The 20577-nt window shown below is 42.3% G+C and overlaps 4 protein-coding genes across 5 annotated transcripts in view; 2 read left to right on the forward strand and 2 right to left on the reverse strand.

Moving 5' to 3' along the window:
- Positions 1 to 1746: 1746 nt before the first annotated feature.
- On the reverse strand, positions 1747 to 3080 carry LOC115761344 (nucleoporin Nup43). Its single transcript, XM_030703085.1, has 2 exons — positions 2634 to 3080; positions 1747 to 2576 (listed from the first exon to the last, which is right to left on the reverse strand). Exons 1-2 carry the CDS (start codon positions 2899 to 2901, stop codon positions 1783 to 1785), a joined length of 1062 nt encoding a protein of 353 aa, XP_030558945.1. The 5' UTR covers positions 2902 to 3080; the 3' UTR covers positions 1747 to 1782.
- Positions 3081 to 3386: 306 nt separating this feature from the next.
- Positions 3387 to 4922, forward strand: LOC115761584 (Werner Syndrome-like exonuclease). Its single transcript, XM_030703374.1, has 6 exons — positions 3387 to 3503; positions 3564 to 3662; positions 3719 to 3924; positions 3978 to 4205; positions 4262 to 4505; positions 4563 to 4922. Exons 1-6 carry the CDS (start codon positions 3444 to 3446, stop codon positions 4716 to 4718), a joined length of 993 nt encoding a protein of 330 aa, XP_030559234.1. The 5' UTR covers positions 3387 to 3443; the 3' UTR covers positions 4719 to 4922.
- A 76-nt stretch (positions 4923 to 4998) lies between these two features.
- Positions 4999 to 7061, reverse strand: LOC115761583 (protein hemingway). Its single transcript, XM_030703373.1, has 4 exons — positions 6744 to 7061; positions 5491 to 6665; positions 5270 to 5429; positions 4999 to 5218 (listed from the first exon to the last, which is right to left on the reverse strand). Exons 1-4 carry the CDS (start codon positions 6915 to 6917, stop codon positions 5081 to 5083), a joined length of 1647 nt encoding a protein of 548 aa, XP_030559233.1. The 5' UTR covers positions 6918 to 7061; the 3' UTR covers positions 4999 to 5080.
- A 2022-nt stretch (positions 7062 to 9083) lies between these two features.
- Positions 9084 to 20577, forward strand: part of LOC115761732 (patj homolog) — a 38441-nt gene continuing 26947 nt past the window's right edge. For both annotated transcript variants that reach the window (XR_004017764.1, XM_030703617.1), the window contains exons 1-3: positions 9084 to 9160; positions 12629 to 14758; positions 14810 to 15685. Coding sequence is in view for 1 of the 2 variants with exons in the window: in XM_030703617.1 (XP_030559477.1) it covers positions 12994 to 14758; positions 14810 to 15645 (2601 nt within the window). In the remaining variant the exon portion in view is untranslated. The remainder of the gene's footprint in view (positions 9161 to 12628; positions 14759 to 14809; positions 15686 to 20577) is intronic.

Raw genomic sequence — 20577 nt, forward strand, 5'->3', positions numbered from 1 at the left:
ATTTCACATAGTTTCAAAATATTACTGAAACAATTTAATTTGTAATCTATAATGGTTCTTTGCTATTGTCGTATATGATTTTATATATAAAATGGATTCGTTTAAGCCCTATTCAAACAAATAATCTTAGATAAGTGCAAGGGTTGACCCAAATTATCTATGCCTTGAGGCTGGCTCTCCATAAAGTGTTTTTTTTTTTTTTTTTAACAAGAACCAAATCATTTTTTTAAATAACATGTTAAAATCGGGTTTCAGTATTCGATTCGGTTCGAGTTCGAAAACGGTTTTGCAGCCTCGATAGGCTTTACATATTATCGCAGTTCTAGTTAATATTATTACTTGACTTCAGCTCTCTAAAAACCACATTGAAATGCAATTGTAAATGCTCAAAGTTCAATTGAAATCGACAAACACGAAAGATAAAAACAAAAACTAATCTAGGCCTAAGTGCTTAGTTGTATATAAAAATCATTTTGTATTTATTATTCACATAGCATATATACAAAATATCGCATTAGTTTATAACTCGTATGTGTATGTATATGTTAGTTGAAAAACACGCATAAATCTATCCAAAATTAGCCAACTAATAATATTACCTTAAGTCTACACAAACCTAGGCAATAGAACTATGAATATAAAGTTCATTTTTCAAAATCATTTGAAAATCACAACTTCTGGGAAAAACCATAAAAAAACGTATAAAAATTCGTTTAAAATACCGGAAATTACAAAATATTTTTTTGTTTATATTCAGCTGTAAACAGCTTGATCTGGAATATAATTTGTTCAATTTCGAAGATGTTCTTGAAATCAAAATTTGAAAATTTTCGATTAAAATGTTTAACAATTATATTCTAAATTTGCCGTGACTAATAATAATTTTGTAACTTCATTTTCTTGGTTTCTCTTTACACAGCAGCACCCATTGTATATTTAGATGTAGTTGTATTAGTAGGCATAAATAGTATGTATAAGTCAGGTGCTTTGATTTAAGCCAATTTTACGTATACTGAAATTAAATGCATAAAATATACAAACAGTCGTTAACTAATTTAAAATTGATTTCTTTAAGCATGGTTATCCCAAGATGTTGTCAAATCTGAACAGCCACAAGTCTATAAAACACGATAGAATTGTAATTCTTGCAATGCCGATTATTAAATACCCTTGCAGACATTACATTTGTCAAACTTACAATGCCATTCAATACTAAGCTCTGTTTTCAACAAAAACTCAATTGTTGACCAAATTTTTGTCAGAGGTGCTGTGTGTTATGGTATAAGCATTGAAATCAAAAACAAGTTTTTATATTCATATTGTAACTCTTATTTTCTATGGCAACTATAGGGATTTTTTGGCTCTATCCGATTATTTCTAACTTATTTTCTCTAACAAAAAGATAAAGATAGATTTTATAAAGAAAGCTTCAGAACTGAAAAAGTAGCTTGCATAGAAATAGACAGAATATCTTTATATGGGCTTGCTTGTAAATACAGGTCAAGAATATACATATATATTAATACTAGGCAGATGTCTAGATATTTCGTCACAAAATAACTCCCTCCTAGAGGTCTAACATACGCTTTGCCAAAGGAAATATTTTGTTGACCAAAGAAGTAAGTTTTTCAACACACCTTGGCTCGACAATAACAAACATCTACAAAGTTATGCTACCTCCAACATTTCCTTGGATTTGGTCTATAAAAGTCAGAATAACAAAAAACAGGAATATAATAGAAGTACAAATGTATTTTAAATGCAGTAGAAATCGAGCAATGTTTAAACATCATTTACGATATAAACGGCTTCCGTATCGCTGCCACAGACCATCCTTGAGCCATGGACGTCGAATGAATTGACGGCTTTGCGTATGTTGGTCAGGACGCCATCAACATTGACCATTGTGCGCAGACGATCACCGCAGAGCCAGGCGCTGCTGCCATCGTTTTGGCTGGCATCGAAGTGCTGCTTCTTCTCCGACCACATCCACACCTCACCGGCCTCGGCTGCACTGAACAGCTTGGACGGATCCTGGCGATGAAATCCTATATCGGTGATGGGGCTATTGTGTGCGCTCAAATATGAGGCCGGGTAATCCAAATTGCGCAGATCCCAGACTGTAATAGAGCCCTCCTCGCTGCCACAGATGAGTATGTGCTGCTGCATGGGATGTGTGGCCATCGCAGAGACAAAGTTCGAGCTCTTCGTGTCCTGGCAGGCGGCCATAAACGAGGCTTTCGGCTGTCCATCGCCGGCTGTGCGTACATCGAACATGCGAATGACGCCCATTCGATTGGCGGTTACCAGCTGATGCTGGCTAACATAGGATACGGCCAAGAGTGCCATGCTGTCCGCGTCGATGGCGCGCTTCACCTGCTTCAAATTGTTGGCACTCAAAACGTTGAGGCGTCCATCCTCGCCAACAGTGGCTATGTCGGTGCCGTATACAGCGATTGCTGTGCAAGGTGCCCTAGTTCGACTGCATTTGAATTCGTGGAGGCGTTCACTGCGTGCCTTGCGCTGAATTTGATCTTCCTCAACGGCTCGCTGCACGTGAAACAAACTGAGGTGGCCTGCGAGAGTATAGAAACATAGAAATGCACTGCTTTTCATCAGGTTTCAGTGCTTACCGTCGGCGCAGCCCACAGCGAAGGTATCATCGTTGAGAAACTCCAAGCCTGTGACATCACCCTCGACTGCCACTTTGTCGTTGCAGCGCGGTGTATGCTCCAGACCCTGTGCGTATGGATTGGCGTGCAGACGCCACACGCGCACAAAATTGTTGTCCATGTCCCAACTGCCGGTCAGGAAGCGTTCGCTCTGCTGCAGTTTCTCTGGCAGCCAACGCACCTTTGATATCTTCTCCGATATATAGTGGGCACCAACAGTTGTGGACATTTTGATGCTCTTTCTTTTATAAATTTTAACTATTAATTGAAGAAAACAAAACAACTAAAATGCTGCCGGTCTTTGGGCAAAAACATATGTTTTTGGCAACAATCAGCTTAACATTTGGTCGAACTGTTATTAATCAGTCTGTAAAGGCAAAACGGCTCAAATTTGAGCTACAGCTGTTAAAATGGCTTCAAATTCGGCTACTTGCCGCTTACCGACAACAGCATAATAACAGAACACAGCTGCTTCCAAACATTATCGATTATAAGCCATCCCGCATTTGACTATTTATAATATTTATCAAGTTAATTACCTATTATTTTTTTTACATTAGTCTTAAGATAATTTAAATGTGCTTAAAACGACCTCATGGCAATTTCAATAGTGTTTTAATTGATTTTCATGCTTGTCTATCGATATTTTTACATATCGCTAAATTTAATGCTGTGTGTGTGCGGAAACTAAAAGATGCTAAAATATTGCGCTTTTCAGCACTGTCAAATATATTGGCGGCAATTCATAGTAAACATAAATATTAAAAGAGAATGGATCAATATTTAATCAAAATGCCTACAAAATCCAAAAATAATGATATAACGGAGCAGGTATGCATAACTTAACAAACAAAAGAAACGCAAACTTATTTTCATTTAATTTCGTTGAAGAAAATACCTATTAAGGAAAACACAACGAAGCAAAACAAAGACGCCAAGGGAAAGATAGCAACAGCTAATAAACGGAAGAATCAAGATACGCCGGAAATAGTCAGTAACTCACTACATATCTATAAAGAATAAATAAATATGATTGTGTATTTTAGATTAAGGACAAGGAAAACGCCGATACAGAAAACCCACCCAAGCGCAGAAGCGCTCGCTTGACGCGCAGCACGCAATCAATGGCTGAGGACGGAACGCCTTCGCCGGAGAAAGAAATTCCAGAGAAGTTGCCATTTATAAAGTATCGCGGAGCCATCAAATACTATACCGAATCCCACGAGATTGCAGCCTCAGCAGATGAAGTCATGTAAGTGCAGGCACCTCATTGGAAAGTACAAGCTAATAATTTATATTTTGCAGGCAATGGGTAGAAAAGCAAACCAAAGCGGATGTTGTGCCCATGGCATTTGACATGGAGTGGCCGTTCTCTTTTCAAACCGGACCCGGCAAATCATCCGTGATACAAATATGCGTCGAGGAACGTTGCTGCTATGTGTACCAGTTAAGCAAACTGAAGAGGATCCCAGCTGCCCTGGTTGCACTGTTAAACCATTCTAAGGTGCGGCTGCATGGCGTGAATATAAAGGCGTAAGTCTACTATATCGAGAAAATAAATGGATATACTCTGAATCAAGACTGTTTAGCGACTTTCGGAAGCTGCAGCGCGACTTTCCCGAGGTCGCGGCCGAGCCCCTTATCGAGAAATGCATCGATCTGGGCGTATGGTGCAATGAGGTTTGCGAGACAGGCGGTCGCTGGAGCCTGGAGCGATTGGCAAACTTCATTGCCAAAAAGGCCATGGACAAGAGCAAAAAGGTGCGCATGAGCAAATGGCACGTGATACCGCTGGATGAGAATCAACTGATGTATGCGGCCATAGATGTCTATGTGAGTATAGAAGTAAGTTTACAATTTCAAACATTGCCTAATGCTAAAACATCTTAGATTGGTCAAGTCATCTATCGTGACATAGAGCAGCGCGAGAAGACGAAGCTGAAAAATGAGTCTGAGTTTAAGGAGCAAAATGGCGATGCGGCATTCAAGGCTGTCAAGGCGCTGGGCGAAACCTTTTTGGCCAAAATCAACGAGGTGACACTTTAAACCAGATGTATGCGAAACCAGCTTAATTTTCAACTAGATATTTAATCTTTATTTCCAATTCTGCTAGAGGTGCAATCTTTTATTATACATGTTTTTTTAAGCATAACCCTGAATGTTCAATTAGTTATTTAAATTTGATTTCCAATTGTATTGCACCTTTTATTATACATGTATTCTTTTATACTAAAACCCAATTTTTGTTAATGTCACTTATTATTTGTACTTCTGATACGACCTTATACGCCACAATAATTTTATATAATTTTACTACAGCTCTTAACTTGCATTAAATTTTAATTTGGTAAATTCGCTTTTGAACATTTTTGAAATTATAATAATTATATTAACGAACAGATGCGCGTTCACTTGAATATGGGCCGGCGAGATCCAACCGCTTCCAGCTTGCGCTTGAGTACATCATTATCCAAGTCGATCTGTCGTTGATATTTCTTTCGATTAACCGCAGCGCTTGTCAAGCGTGGCGCCGGTGGCGCCTGCTTCTGTAAAGTAGGTTGTATCAAATACTCAGATTCCATCATAGATTTACTCACCTTTGCTTGCAGATTAGTGTTGGATTTGGTTGCGTTAATGGTTGGCTTAATTGTGGGCTTAACGTTCATCATTTTCTTCAGCAAAATATTATTCTGTCGCTCAATCTCGCGCACTTGTGGATTGGTGAAGCTGAAGCTCTTGCGTCCCAAATTCTTGTAGCTGGAGAAAGATAGTTGTACATATGAATAAGGGCAAAGGCATTGAATTGGACGCTACTCACTTGACTTCCGAGGAGGCAACGGAACGAGGACGCCGAACTTCAGCATGATAGCCACTGTTGTCACTGTTGAAACTGCTGGGTGTCAGGCTGTTGATGCGAGCCGATTGGGATTGTTTATGATGTGAATAGCGCAACAGGCCATCGCCCTGGCCGCACTCATCCATCAGAAACATATCCTGCTCGGACTCATTAATGTCTGTGCTTGACGGGCAACGGCAGTTGCCACGTCCTACTTTTTCCGAGAGCACCGTAGCTGAAGTTTTGTCAGACACCAGTGAGTCAGCCTCGTCATCCACATCCAATTCGGACAGTTTCTTGCCTTGCTTTTTCATCAGTTTTGTGGCCAAAGCCAGCTGTTCCAGTGCACTGTTGTCTGCGGAGCCGCCATTCAGACGGAATGTTTTCATAATCATCTCCGACATTTGTGTCATTTGCTGTTCCAAAAACTTGACATTTAGCGGATCACCTGCTGCAAGTCCATCCTCGTCCAGATTATAAACCTCTTCCCCGTTGTCATCATAGATATTTTCCAGCTTGGGCACAAGTGGTGCATCTTCATCCACAATGGGTTTCCTTAATAAATTCGGATGGTACTGATGTCCACGCTTCTTTTTTTGTCGTTTTGTCACATTTTGATTATCTGGCATAGTCATATCACCCAGCTCACTGTCTGCTGGGTCGTTTTGAGCGGTGTCCTCCGTGTCGCTTTCGTTGGCATCTTCGACATCGACTAGATCATTGTTTGATTGCTTTAGTTGAACATCAACGATTTCTTCCTCCTGCTCTTCGTCGTCTTCCAATTGCCCTATTTCCACATCATCTTTCTCGGATGCCAAATCGTTGTCATCATATTCATTATCCGACACAATTTCCTCCTCTTCGGCCATCTCATTTTCCATCTCGTCCTCCACTTCAGTTAATTCATTATCGTCCAATTCCAGCTCGGTTAGATTGCCGTTATCGTTCTTACCGCTGTTTGGTATTAGTGTGCGCACCGACATGGTTTCATCATCTGTCAGCTGCATTGAATTATTTACTTCGACCACCGTCTTGGTGATGACCACCCGTGATTCGTCCTCGGACGAGGAGCTGGCGTAGGTCATTTTGGTTTGGCGTGCAAATCCGCTGCTGCCGCTTGAGCGTTTGGCAAAGATCTGTTGACGACGTGCATGGGGCTGTGGGAGTGGCATAGGGTTGAGACTAAACTCTTTGACGGTCAGCTCCTGCAGCTGAATCTGTTGTGTTGCACATACATTACCGCGCAGAAACTCGGCCTCGACATCGGTGTCGCTTTGAGAATCGCTCTGCTCCTCAATTGGCTCTCCCTCTTCGTACTCCTGTCCGTCCTCAACCTCGGACGGCGACTCATCATCAAATGGCTCATCCATGTAGAAGTCCTCCTCAGAGTTGACCGGCGGCGTTGTCATTTTGTTGTACTGCGGCGTATACTATTTTCCGGCTTGATCAGTGTGATTTTTATGTTTTTTTGCGTTACGATCCAGATTTTTTTTATTTTTGTAAAATAATAGGAACAAATATAAATGTCTTTATCGAGTCGTATTATTGAGAATAGTTTCGGGTACACTGAAATTTAATGTAGAATATTCCCATGTCCGGGACACATCGTTCGCCGATTACTGGGTTTTCTGAGTTTGATTTCTCACTACGTTTTCTACATTTCACTGGAATGTGGGACGGGGCGACCAAACGGTGCACTGAACCCATTGTGCCCACTGCTTCTGGTTAAGCTTGTGGCAGGTGCTATGTAACGATAGTTGCGAACAATAAATATTTTATTTGTTTTCCATTTATTTCGTTAGCTGCTTTCTTCACACCCGCCGCACTTGATTGTTTAAAAGTTCTCCAACACCTTGACTGTGCTTCACTTTGACGTTGGAGTGTCTTAAGGTGTTGCGGCCAGCCGTCTGCTAGTCACTGGCAGGTGGAACTCAGCTAATTGGTAGCATTTATTTTTGGATTTCAGTAGTCCTTGCTGGCCGTGGTTGCCGTGGACAACGGAGCAGGCGCAGAAGGTTTGTTTATTGCCCTAGCGCCAGCCAGAAGAAACACACTTGTTGTCCAAATAATGCTTTAAACATATTAAGCATATACGACGAGAAAACAAATAATATATTTATCTCTGTATATAAAACTGTTTGTCCTGCCTGACTGACTTATTGACAGACTAATTGGTGATCAAGGCACAGCCCAAACCGTAAGAGCTAGGAAGCTGAAATTTTAACTGTAGTTCCTTTATGTGATGAAGGTGCACATTAAGACGGGGTTTCAGGAAATTCTACCCGCATGTTTGGGAAAGCCGCGTAACAAGCTTGTATGAAAGTTTTCGGTCACTTTCCGATCGTCCTCCAACTCATTTTCACAGATCTTTGTGGATCAAAGTTCATTTGAGGGATGTTTCTTACTTTTCGAAAAATGCATTCCTCCTGGGTGGAAGTGGGGGGGGGGGGGGGGGGGGGGGGGGTCAAAGATTTGGTGGGTGACGTTTCGCGCTCAATTTCATTTCCAAGGATCTATATGAAAAATCATTTGAGACGTGGTTCACAATTTTCACAGCAGATAGAAATTAGCGACAAATTAGATTTCTAGCGTACTCAAGCAAGAAACCGAGATACTAAAATTATCTCTTCCACCAAAAACTTGTGTATTTAAGGTTTGGAAAAAAGGCTTTTTTAGAGAAAAAAGTTTTAATTTTTTTTTATATATATTTAAGTTCAAGAAAGTTGCCTATATTTTGGAACATGTGAGCTAAATTTTGAAAATAAAACTAACTATTGGAAAAAGTTAGAGTACTCTAGTCGGGAGTGCCTGACTAGTAAAATTCCTGAACCTTCTTTTACCAAAATTTGTAGACTCTATCAATTTGTTCAAATTTATTTATTGGAAACTTTGATCAGAATGCGAATTAGCCGCAAATCTAAAAAAGATAGTCGGTAATTCGGTTCACGGCCCGTGGCTAAAGGTTCGGCTCGTGAGTTTTGTTTGTCAAATCCAAAATCCAGGATTTGGTTTAAATCTTGCAATTTTATATTTATAATCGCCTGTACATCTACCAAATATGATTAGGTAAATAAAATGGTTGGAAAAACCGGTTTATTATAGGATATATTTTATTTATGCTCTAAAACCCCCCCTGAAAATCATCTTAGACAGCGGCACTGTGGCGAAAAGCTTTCTTACGCACTCTCCCCACAATGGCAATAGTTGAATGAATGCTACGCGGCGGCAACTTCAGGCGCCGCCAACTGCCGCCTCGCGTCAACTTCATATGTAAATATTGGCCCGAATGCCGAGCGTCGAGTGGAAGCGAGAGCGCCAAGCGGCACACAGCGCCGTCGCAGGGAGCACGGCCACCCCGTGGAGGCGCCACGTGCGAGCGGAGAGCAGAGAGCGGAGCACAGCATAGCAAAGGCAATCTGGCCAGCGGGCAATACATTTGACCAAGCAGCTTTGTCGCGTGCGGGCGTGTTGTCGGGCCGGAAAATGCGCGCGTAAACTGATAAAAAGCAGAAAGCACAAAGATTAGAATTAAAACAAAAAAGTGAAAAAAAAAAATAAAAATAAATAAAAAAAAAAAACGGAGTAAATAAAACGAAGTGGAGCCAGAGCTGCCAAGCCTGGTTAAGCTGGCCAAGAGCAATGTGTTGATAAAGTGAGTAAAATGGCCAAAACGGGAAGCCAAGCACAAAGCTAATTAACAGCCGGCCCTAAAAATAAATTAATAATATGCAACAGCTGCGAATGCAGTTCAAATTGAGTCAACACACACACGCGTACACACGCACGCACACACACACTTCACACGCTGCGGCTGTGGCTGTGGCTGTGGCCCAGATCAGCTCCGATTGCTGCGGGTCTTAGCCACACAGTTTCGCCTTTTGTTTGGCTGCATCGTCGCTTGTTAAATCAATAGAAAAACTCGCTACGCGCTGTGTGTGCGTGGCTTTAACACAACTGCGGTATTGCTCATACGCCGCGTTGTTAGCTGTTAGCAAGAATATAACTAGCCTGACTTGGCTTTGGCTCGGCGACGGCAACTGCTAAGTAATTGCGTGCACGACTTTTGCCCGCAAGTTCACAAGTTTCTTCTTTTTTTATTTTTTGTGTTTTTTTTTTTTGTGCCAAACTGCAGGCAATGCTCGCGCAATTTGGCTAAAAGCCGTCGCCATCGTCGCCCTTAGGTAGGTCAAAAGGCGCAGCCACAACCGCACAGCAACAGTCATGCGGCTGGAAGCTTGCCTCAGTCTGCGGCGGAAACCAAGTCAGGAATAACAAGAATAACAAACAACTATGAACCAAATAGAGCAGTCGAAAGTCAAATTCATTAGGCGTAGGCGTGGGCGTGGCCATTCATGTAGGCGTAGGCCTGAGCACAGCAGCAGCAGCAACAAGAACAAAAAACAGAAAGGAGTAAACACGCCAGGCTGCGGCTTTATCTGGCCCATTTTTCTACTATATGATGTTGTTGTTGTTGCCATTTATCGATTTTTGTCACTTGACTTGAGCGGGCCAAAACGCTGCGCCGGCTAATAAGTCTCAGTGGGTCAGCGGCAGCAGCAGCAACTTGAAGTGCGTAAGAAGCAACAGTGGCCAGCGGCAATAAAATGAAAATGAAAATGAGAATGTGAAAACTGGCACAGCAGCAGCAGCAGTTGGAGCCGCAGCTGGAGCAGGCCGTAATTTGTGACATATAAAAATAGCAGGCCCTACACACACACACACACGGTCACACGCACAAGCAACAAATCCACCCCAACACACACACACACAAGTAGACGCATTGTAAACTTCAAACGCGCTTGGCCTACTTTTTGTGCAACGGGCTGGGATGCCAAAGTCCACGCTGTCGTCCACGCCATGGTACTCGCCTTCAGTTCCGGCCCCCGGCCCACTTGCGTGCTCGTCAACCGCAGCCAAGCTAAATGAAGCACATTGCTTGGGCAGTGGGGCCAGCAGGTCTGCAAACAAATGACCAAAAGCTAAAGCAAACCAGCCGGAGCAGTCAGGACTACGGACAACGGACAGCGGACAGCGGACAAAGGCCAACGGCTACAATGCTAGCCAAACAGGCGCGCGCGTTAATCATACGCCCCGTGCGCCAATCCGTGCCTGGCTGAACGCAAAGTCAATCAGCGCTGAATTGACAGCTGCAGTCAATGGCAAGCGTTGCCCAGCGTCATAAACACAAAAAATGTATGGCATCATGCCACCGATCAGCTGCAACTCGTTAGCAGCCCATAGAGATGAGCATTATGACCAGGGCCAACTGTGGAAACTGTGCTGAATCTTTCTCAGTTATGTGCTTAAAACGAACTCCTTGACTATTAAAGTTAGTAGTTAGTGTATTTTGTGCTCATTTTGAATATTTGTTTACGATTGTCAAAATCTGGCAGTTTCAATTCCGAAGTTAAAGATTCTAAAAAATATTGATGTGAAGCTTATAGGCATAAACCATCTCTTATAATTATTTTATTCAGTTATGCTTCACATATAATTATTGATAGCATAAATAATATATCTATGCATAAATTTTATTTATTATATTTACCATTTTTTTTTATTTTTTTTATATTTATATACATACATTTTTCTATTTTTATTTATATTATTCTTGTCCCTGTTATCAAATTCAAAAAACTATTGAATACATCTCATTCAATGAAATTTAATTTTTTCTTAAATGAGAAAATTTACTAAAAGTGAGCTACACATTTATCTTGCTAGCGAATGAAAATATTGCTTAACTTGAAAATTATTTGCCTAGGTTATTGACCAAATAAAAATATGACTTTTCGAAACTTGAAAGAAATTTATTTTTTTCTGATATTGATTGCAATAATAGCTTATATTTTCATGAATTGATGCTGAATTGGCACTTAACGTTAAAGCTTGTTAGTTTCAGGCATGCTTATTAGGAGCTAGAGCTCCGGGACTTACTAAGTTTGTTTATTAAAAACAAAAATTGAAAACAATTTTGTTTTAACCTGGAATTTTTCGATATATTGCGGCTGCATTGCGGCATTATTAAATTTATTATTGTGATAATTATAATTATTATTTTATTTATAATTTTATTTTAATTATTCTTATTATTTTTGTTATTAATATTAAGGTTAATAGTTGTTATTAGCGAATCACAATAATTTTTCTTTTTACTTTTAGTTCAATATAATTCCATTTAATAAATCTTCTTTTTAGTTCTAGAAGTTTTGTAATGCATATAAAAACTTCGCCTGCTTTTAAATGAAATCTGTCATAGTTATTAGAACTATTAGCATATGACTAGAAAACTTAGTAAACTACTTAAATACCTATTAAAATTCCTAACGCTCAATTATGGCTCATCTCTAGACGCGTCGCACTATGATTAGAAAGCACAGCAAAATTTTGCTTCGAATTCTGCTCCAAATTCAGTTCAATTCGGTCCAAAAACCGACAACAAAAAAACACACAACACACACATGTGTATATGTAAGTTGCCGTTTATTGTTAGCTTATTCGAATTACCGTTGGCTGCAATTTGTTTCTGTCTATGTGTGTGTGTGTGTGCGTGTGCGTGTGTGTGGCACATAGTAGTACAGAGTAGTCCGTACTAAAGCCCGCTAACTTGTCGCGTACACCGACAGTTTTTCTCATTTTCCAAATTAATTGCCCGCCAAAGGGGGAGGGAGGCGAGGAGGTGGTATGTTTCGTCGCAGTTGAATGTCAAACATGCGTCGCACGTGAACGGCCGGCAAAAACCATTTTCTCCACATAAGCGAATGTGCGCGCGCGTGTGTGTGTGTGTGTTGGTGTAGGTGTAGGTGTGCGGCCGTGCGTGTGTGTGCATGTAAATTACGAAATCGTGCAAAAAAGATGCCATTAAAAAGGCGCTCAAACACGCGGCTGCCTAAGCAACAGCAACGCACAAAAAATATAATAAATAAACTAAATATGAAAAAAAAATAATAAAAAGAAATAAAAAAAAAACGAGAAGCAGTCGTTGGCCGCCGTCTGCTCTGGACAGCAATTGGAATTCACGTTTCACACACCGCGCACACGGCATTGCGTATACGAACGTTGCGTATACGTGGCGTGCGCCGCGCTGCCAGCACTTAAAGTATTTCTCCAATAATTGCAGGCGTCTTGCGGGCTGCGTGCGGCTGTAGTCGATAATGTTGTTGGCGTCGACGGTGCCAGGAGCCGTTATCCGGCCAGGCCATAATCATTATTTGAATGCGGTGAAGGTGAATAAGTCCAATAACTTCAATATGTACAATAAATATACGTAAGTGAAAACGACTAAGGCAACAACAACCAGCAATCAGTAACCCGCAACCAGCAACAGCAACAATATTGCCCAACAGCACCACCAGCGGTCATGTTAGCAGCAAGCTCGAGCGGCGCCACAGTTAACCCCAGAAGTACAGAATTTACTGGAGCAGTAGCAAAAGCAGGAGCAACAGCAGCAGCAGCAGCAGGAGCAGCTGGTCTTAGAGCGGCGTCATGGTGTTGAGCACCGAATGGTCGCAGGTGGAGGTTATCGATTTGATCAATGATGGCAACGGCTTGGGCTTTATATTGGTGGGCGGTCGCAGCACGGGCGTGGTCATTAAGGCGCTGACACCGGGCGGCGTCGCTGAGCGTGATCAGCGTTTGCAGGTGGGCGATCATCTGCTGCAGATTGGCGATGTAAATCTACGCGGCTTCAGCTCGGAGCAGGTGGCCACAGTTCTTCGTCAGACCGGAGCTCAGGTGCGTCTGATTGTGGCACGGCCGGTGGAGCCGACGGCCATCGATTATCATACGCTGGCCAGTCATGCGCCCATTATACCAACTAAGCTCCTCTCCGACCCGGAAGAACTGTCGCGGCATTTATTTCAAAATCCGAGCTTGGCCACGGCAACCACTCCACTGGATGTCGGCAGTCTGGTTGGCCTGGTCACTGGCGCCCCGGCTGGCGACACAGCCGATCAGGGCAATGTGTCAGCGCTTGTGCCCCTGACCCTGCCCTTGCCCCTGTCCTTGCCACTGTCCTTGCCCTTGCCCGCAATTGCTGCCGCCGCCGCCGCCGTACCCGATACAGAACTGGCCGATCTGCCGCTGCCGCCCATACCCACTAATCCGAGCAGCAGCTCGGATAGCAACCGGTGCCTGCAGGATGTGGATATTGTGCCCTATTCAATACTGTCGCCACCACCGACGACTGCACACCTGACGGCACGACAGTCGCTGCAATTGCCATTAGGCCCGCGTTGGCTGGATGATGATGACGATGCTGATGGCGATGGCGACGGGGAGGAGGACTTGGTGGTGGAGAAGGCGCACATGGATGGCACTGTGATAGCCGGCAAAAAGTTGGCAACGACAATGGCGACGGCGACGGCGACGGCAACGCCCAATGCCGATGATGGCGACTGTTGCTCTCTGGGCTCCGAGTCGCCCTCCACATACGCGGACTCACCCGAAACCGAAACGTATATCGTGGAGCTGCACAAGAATGTCTACGGCTTGGGTATTACCGTGGCCGGCTACGTGTGCGAGGAGGAGGATTTGTCGGGCATATTTGTGAAGAGCATCATTGAGGGCAGTGCCGCCGAGATGAGCGGCCAGATTCAGATCAATGATCGCATTGTGGCCGTCGATGGTCGCACTCTGTCGGGCGTGACCAATCATCAGGCTGTGGAATTGCTGCGCAATACGGACATTGAGGTGCATCTGACGTTGGAGCGTTTCCTGCGCGGCCGCAAGTATGAGCATCTGCAGGTGGCTCTCACGGAGATGAAGGTCGGCCCGAGCGCCAACGATGGCGATGCCCAGTCACAGCTCTCGATGCCCGGCTCGCCCTCCATAGCGACGCTCAGCTGGCTGCCGCCAAAATCCGCTGATGCGGACTCCGTTGTCACCGATGCTGGCGATAATCAACTGCTGGCGGACTTTCCAGAGCTGCCCTCGCGGGACACCGTGGATTCGAATCTGTCGCATATGCTGGATCGCAGCGACCACAGTGCCCCACATCTGACCAACGGAAATGGCAATGGCCATGGGCATGATCATGACAGCGGCAATGACACCGACGAGCAGTGTCCAGAGCCGGAACAGGAACTGGTGCCGGAGCTGATGGCTGGAGCTGCAGCCGTTGCCCAGCCGGAACATGGCAAGACGCCCACCAATGAGCTGGATACGCCCACGGCCACGCCCACACCGCCCGTAGCCATGCCGCCGAAATTGTCCAGCCCCAGCACCAACTCGCTGCGGGCGGCCTGGAAAAGTGAGTTTCCCGACAGTGAAATTTTAGTTGCCGAAATAAATAAACTTTCAGGTCTAGGGATCAGCCTCGAGGGCACCGTCGACGTCGAGTGCGGCATTGAGAAGCGTCCGCATCATTACATACGCTCGATACTCGCGGACGGTCCCGTCGGCAGGCAGGGCATACTGCGGCCGGGCGACGAGCTGCTCCAGGTCAACGAGCACAAGCTGCAGGGCCTGCGTCATATCGATGTGGTTAAGATACTCAAGGAGTTGCCAGCTAGCGTGAAGCTGGTCTGTGCTCGCGGCACCCGTGCGCCCTGCATTATCAATACCTCGCGGAATGTGGAGGCCTTCGAGTCGCGCAGCTTGCTGCCCGGCGGTCATCAGAGCCTGCAGAATCTGCTGAGCAAGGCGCAATCGGAGAGCTCTCTATACACATCCAGCTCAACGACGCTTACGGAATCAGCAACCGCTGCGGCTGCTGTTGCCGTCGCCAGCGCCGGGACCGGGGCAGCAACGCAACGCTCCAAATCGCTGGAGAATGTGTCCGGACTGGCGCTGTGGAGCTGCGAGGTGACAGTCGTGGAGATTGACAAGTCAGAGCAGGGCTTCGGCTTCTCCATACTCGACTATCAGGATCCGCTCGATGCGGAGAGCAGTGTTATTGTGATACGTGGCCTGATACGCGGTGGTGCTGCGGAGGCAACCAACCAGATCTTTCCGGGCGATCGTTTAATCAGCGTCGGCGACTATGTACTCCAAGGTCTCGACCTCGACGATGCGGTGGCCATACTGAAGGCCATGCCACCGGGCACAACGCGTCTCGGCATTTGCCGCCCACTCTCCACCTCGGACAGCAACAGCAACATGGCCTCGCCCATTGGCGATTCGGCGAGCAGCACATAGTGCCGGGCAGGGCCGCAACCGGAGCGCCAGCTTCTAATGCGTGAGTATAAAAAACGAATATATTTTGATAAATTTAGAAAACCGAATTTTCAATTAGTGGTCAGTTCGTATGTCTAAGCATATCAGATTTTACTTTCTACTTTGTGGTATATAGATAAATGTACTCTATAAACCGCAAAATGTCAAGCGATATCAGAGAACTTAAGTCTATCCAATATTTCCATGTCGATAAGGTATATGGGCAAACTGGTTCTGGGTTCAATCAAAGACTAATTTTTATACCCTGAACACATTAAATATGGACAAAAAGCGCATAATAGTTTTTTATGCGTACTAATCTCTCAGTATAAAAACTATCCCCATGAAACTTTACATACGATCGGACCACTATATCATGTGCCATAGAAACGATGGGTCGAAAAGTAGGTTCATGTATGAAAAACCTTTTTACTTTATCAAGATATCATATAGCTGCTATAGGAACGATCGCTCGAAAATCTTTTTGTATTTCAAGATATCTTAATTTTATTAGATATGAACAAAGCATTTTGAGCATTATGAAAAGGATCGGTCTGCAAGGGTATTAAATCTTCGGAGTGCCGAAGATAGCCCTTATTTCTCGTTTCTGTATTAACTTTATTGCAAAGGTAGGATATTGTTAATCTACCGAACTTTTTCACATTAGCCTGGGGACTCGGACCCGGATGTTCGTTGCTCAGTTGCCTAAATGCCTGGCACACCTAAGCAGCACATCTGCACAGAGAGAAAAAACGACGGGCTATTGAAAAGTAATTTCGTCCTTGATTCCTTAAAAACTCAAAAAAGAATTTCATTCTTGATGCAAGGACTTTACGTTTTCATAATTTTTTTTATAACAATCAATTTTTTGTGTACAACATCTCAAATTTAGCTGTTGTCCTGTGACATCGTCAGTGAAATCATCCATTTTCAAGCACAGCTAGTGATGTATACCCTGTACGCATATAAATTGATTGAAGGGTATTATGGAATCGCCTAAGTGTCTGCAACAGTCAGAAAAACAAACCGTTAAGTATATATAAAATATTATTTAAAAAGAAATGCATGTTTATTATGTATTTTTTGCTTATACGCCAGATTCTGTTTTGACATGTGAACTTCAGAAAAAAATTGTTTAAAAAGTAGTAGATCATTGAACATATTAAAATAAGTAGAAAAAACGGATTTTGCTAAGCAAATATTTATGTTTATTTTATTAAATCACAAATATGATGTGTACGCACATTAATACAAAAATAGAAAATAAAATTGGCTGGGGAACAAAAAACAATAATAAAAAATCAATTAAAAATTAACAAAATAAACGACACATATAAGTGCACATGGCTTACCTTTAATCTGAATGCGTTAAAACAATATTTAGTGCTTAAAATATTAAGTAAATCAATATTATTATTTTAATTGCGGTGGCAATTAAATCTGTTTGCAATCACATAAATTTCCTAAATTAATGTGAATATTTATTTTGTTTTTCAAGGCAAGTTAAGAGTTTGACAGAGAAACAACAATTGTTCGCATGTGTGTATCTAGTTAAGTAAGGATTTTTATTAAGGGTATTTCTTAGTCAGTTGATAGGCAACTCTGCCGAAATGAATCCTCAGCGTGTTGCACCTCTTGCCTAGAGTCAAATTATATGAATACGATTGGCATTGCGTTTGCGGCATCATTGAATAGTATCTTCAGGCAGCTGTCGTCAATTTCCTTGCGAGTTTTCCTTAACTTTTTATTAATTTTACAGATTCTTTCTCTTTTACATTTTGTGAGCCCAAAACGTCTGTCAGTGACAAATGCTGCTACTTCAATGGACCCTTCTTCAATGTGGCTGCCTTTCACTCCTTTCGGCTTTGTGGCGCTTTTTGAGCCTTTATTTAATTGCTGGCCAAAACAACGCCCCGCTTTCACGCCCCACTTTTGGCAAGCTTCAACCCTTTTATGGTGTGGGGTTGTCAAATTTATAGCACTCATACCCTTTGTAAGCCATGTTCATATTCGTGCCTACCAAAAAAGAAAAAACAATGGCCGAGTGCGTTCTCTGGGGAGTGTCATCCGTTCGTTCGAGTGTTTTTTGTCCAACTGCTGACAACGACGTTGGCTCTTTGCGCTTTTGTCAGCCACTTGTTGTCTTCTAATATGCTTTGATTGCACACATTCAGTTGCTCCGGTGGGCGGGTGACCTCTGCTCAAATCGAGTCAGGTGGAAAAGTTTTCTCAAAGAATCTGTGGCACAACCCGCAAAACTTTTCATTGCACACTTTAGTTGTGATACACTCTGTAGCGAGGGTCTTCGAATTTTGTAAGGAAGTACCTTTTTATGAAATATAGCTGAGCATTTATTTATATTAGGTTTTGTAGAATTTTTTTTTTGATGTAGTTAGCAAAATTTACAGTCAAAGCTACGTCAACAGGCAGACCTCTTTTTTAGCTCTCAAATATTTTTTGATTTTAATATTTTTTATGCTATTCTTTTTCTAGAAAAACAACTCTTGAAACTAAAATGGCAAGATATTTTTTTAATGCATACAATTTGGCTGACAAACAAAAATATCCTAGTTCTTGGACATCCATTTATTAAATTGTGTGCTTCTGTTTATCTTTTTGTATTTGTTATATCCCTACAACATAGTAATTATTAAGCAAGCTTTTCCCTTTTAGGGTGTACGCCCAAGAGAGTTTTACCTGGGTTAAAAGAGAGTTTTACCTGTATTAAAAGAGAGTTTTACCTGTATATCGTATGCCTGCAACGGAAATGCTCCCAAACACATTTATATATATTTTATTTCCAGTTTTTCTAAACAAATTTCACAGTTACGACAGTTACGAAATATTTATTAAAATCGGACTATATCTTGTTTACAAGAATCAACAGAAAATAGATTCCTTGAATAAAAAACTTGTTTACATTTGTAAGCTATGTTCCCTACTAAACTCTAAACGCTAAAAAAATTAACTTGCGAGATAAGCCTTCTTTTCTGTCTAGAATTTGTACTATCAATAATAATCTACTTACAGATGAGGACTTTAGTCATTGAAAAGTTGAATTCAATTCGAATTATGACAGGTTGGTAGGCCACCTAAAGTTCGGCTTCAAGTAGTCTACCGGACGCTAAGGTGCATACGTCTTTAGTCTCTGGGGTGTGGACTTTTAAGCCTTTCTCGCCTTGTTTTACTGGTCAGCTCAGGGGCCAGACAGTTGGCATTGGTCCATTGTCCATAGTCGGTATAGACATTAATTTGAGCACAGACTGAAGTCACACCTAGATTGTTGCATAGAATAGGAGTTCACATACCATAAGACAGGCACTCGACGTATTACCTAAAATCGAACGTAGTTCGACATGCAGTATCCCAAATACCCAAAGTCCAAGATAACATCAATGTTGTTTTATATATTTATATTTTGCATCACGAGGAAAGTCAACTATGTTCTCTTATGAGGCTGTCATATACGCAAGAGTATGTCATATTCGGCAGGTCGAATTGTTTGTTTTTCCTCTCATATTGTTTCAAATTGTCTTGCATAAGAAACAGCTTTTAAAGGTGAACTTCCAGCTGGTGCTTGGGAGAGACCTCAGTCTGTTCTTTTAGAAAGCCTCAACATATGAGAATGCTGAAAAGTTTTTAATACACCTACTCACCCAATGTACTTTTTGGCACCTAACACACAACAACGACAACAACAACAACAAGAACAACGTTTGCCCGAGCACATTAACCGAGCAAGTTTCGTCCAGGGAGCAGACAGCTTGGTTTTTGTGCGCATAAATAATTCATGCATAGAAATAAATACGAAACTTTGACGAGACTTTTAAGAGATCACTGTAGTTGTTGCTTGTCCTTGTCTCTAAGTTTTGGCATTCGTTCTGGCCCGTCCTGCTGAGGACAGACAACAATTTGCTACTAATCCTAAGGGGGTCACCAGGCTACGCATTAAGCTCTTCACAAGTGTGTGTGTGTGTGTGTGTGTCTGTGTGTGTGTGTTTGGGGCTGTCTCGCAAAATCCCATAAATAGTAATTTTGTTAATTGAGTGAGTGTATTGTTATGCCCTCCTCCCCTAAAGGCTTCAACCCGTCGTTTGTTTTCGTTTATTCATTTATTATTTACGATACATCTGACATTTGTTTAAAAAAATCATAATTTGCAATTGTTAAAAGCATAAATTACGTGCACGAGTTTGCCGACTCGGCCTTTCATTTGGCATCGTATATTAATGCCTTCATGATTTATGTGACCGGCGATAGATACCGATTTTTATTTATATTTTTATTATTTCTTTTTTTGGTTTTACGCGTTCCATGAAAAAATGGAGTCTATTGTCCAGCAGCTGCCCTACAAATAATAAAGTCTCGCACAGCAATTATGAAAAAATTGCTTGCTGCCGGGCTCGGTAAATTTTTACCAGACATGTGCACACACACACACACACACATACACACACACACACACACACACATGCGTAACTATATACCTTTATTTGTTGTTTGGCCATTTAATTAATTGGCTATTAAAAGTGTTGAAAATTGAAAACAAAAATTTTCGCTATTGCACGGCGCTCGTAACATAATAAAATTGCTACCCAACCCTCCCTCCCCAGGGCGGAGACCGGTGGTCATCCGATTCGTGTATTTTCTACATATACTACGTACAACTGAAGCGAGGTGAACATCAAATTGGAGATACCCTGTGCTAAGTTGGAGGATGACTCAACAAATAGCTGAGTTGGTTGATTGACCATATCAGCATACTTCATTTATTATATTTATTATTAAGCTGAGTTAACATTTAAGATATTTCCATTGAAAATGTTGTCCGTTTCATTCGGCTTCTTCTTCTGTATGTTACGTGCTTAGTTCTAACAGTATTATACCCTGTTCACATGATATTTTTTGAACAGG

The sequence above is a fragment of the Drosophila novamexicana genome, unplaced genomic scaffold (genome assembly GCF_003285875.2).
Source record: "Drosophila novamexicana strain 15010-1031.04,08,12 unplaced genomic scaffold, DnovRS2.1 tig00000485-arrow-pilon, whole genome shotgun sequence".
NCBI classification, from domain to species: Eukaryota; Metazoa; Arthropoda; class Insecta; order Diptera; family Drosophilidae; genus Drosophila; species Drosophila novamexicana.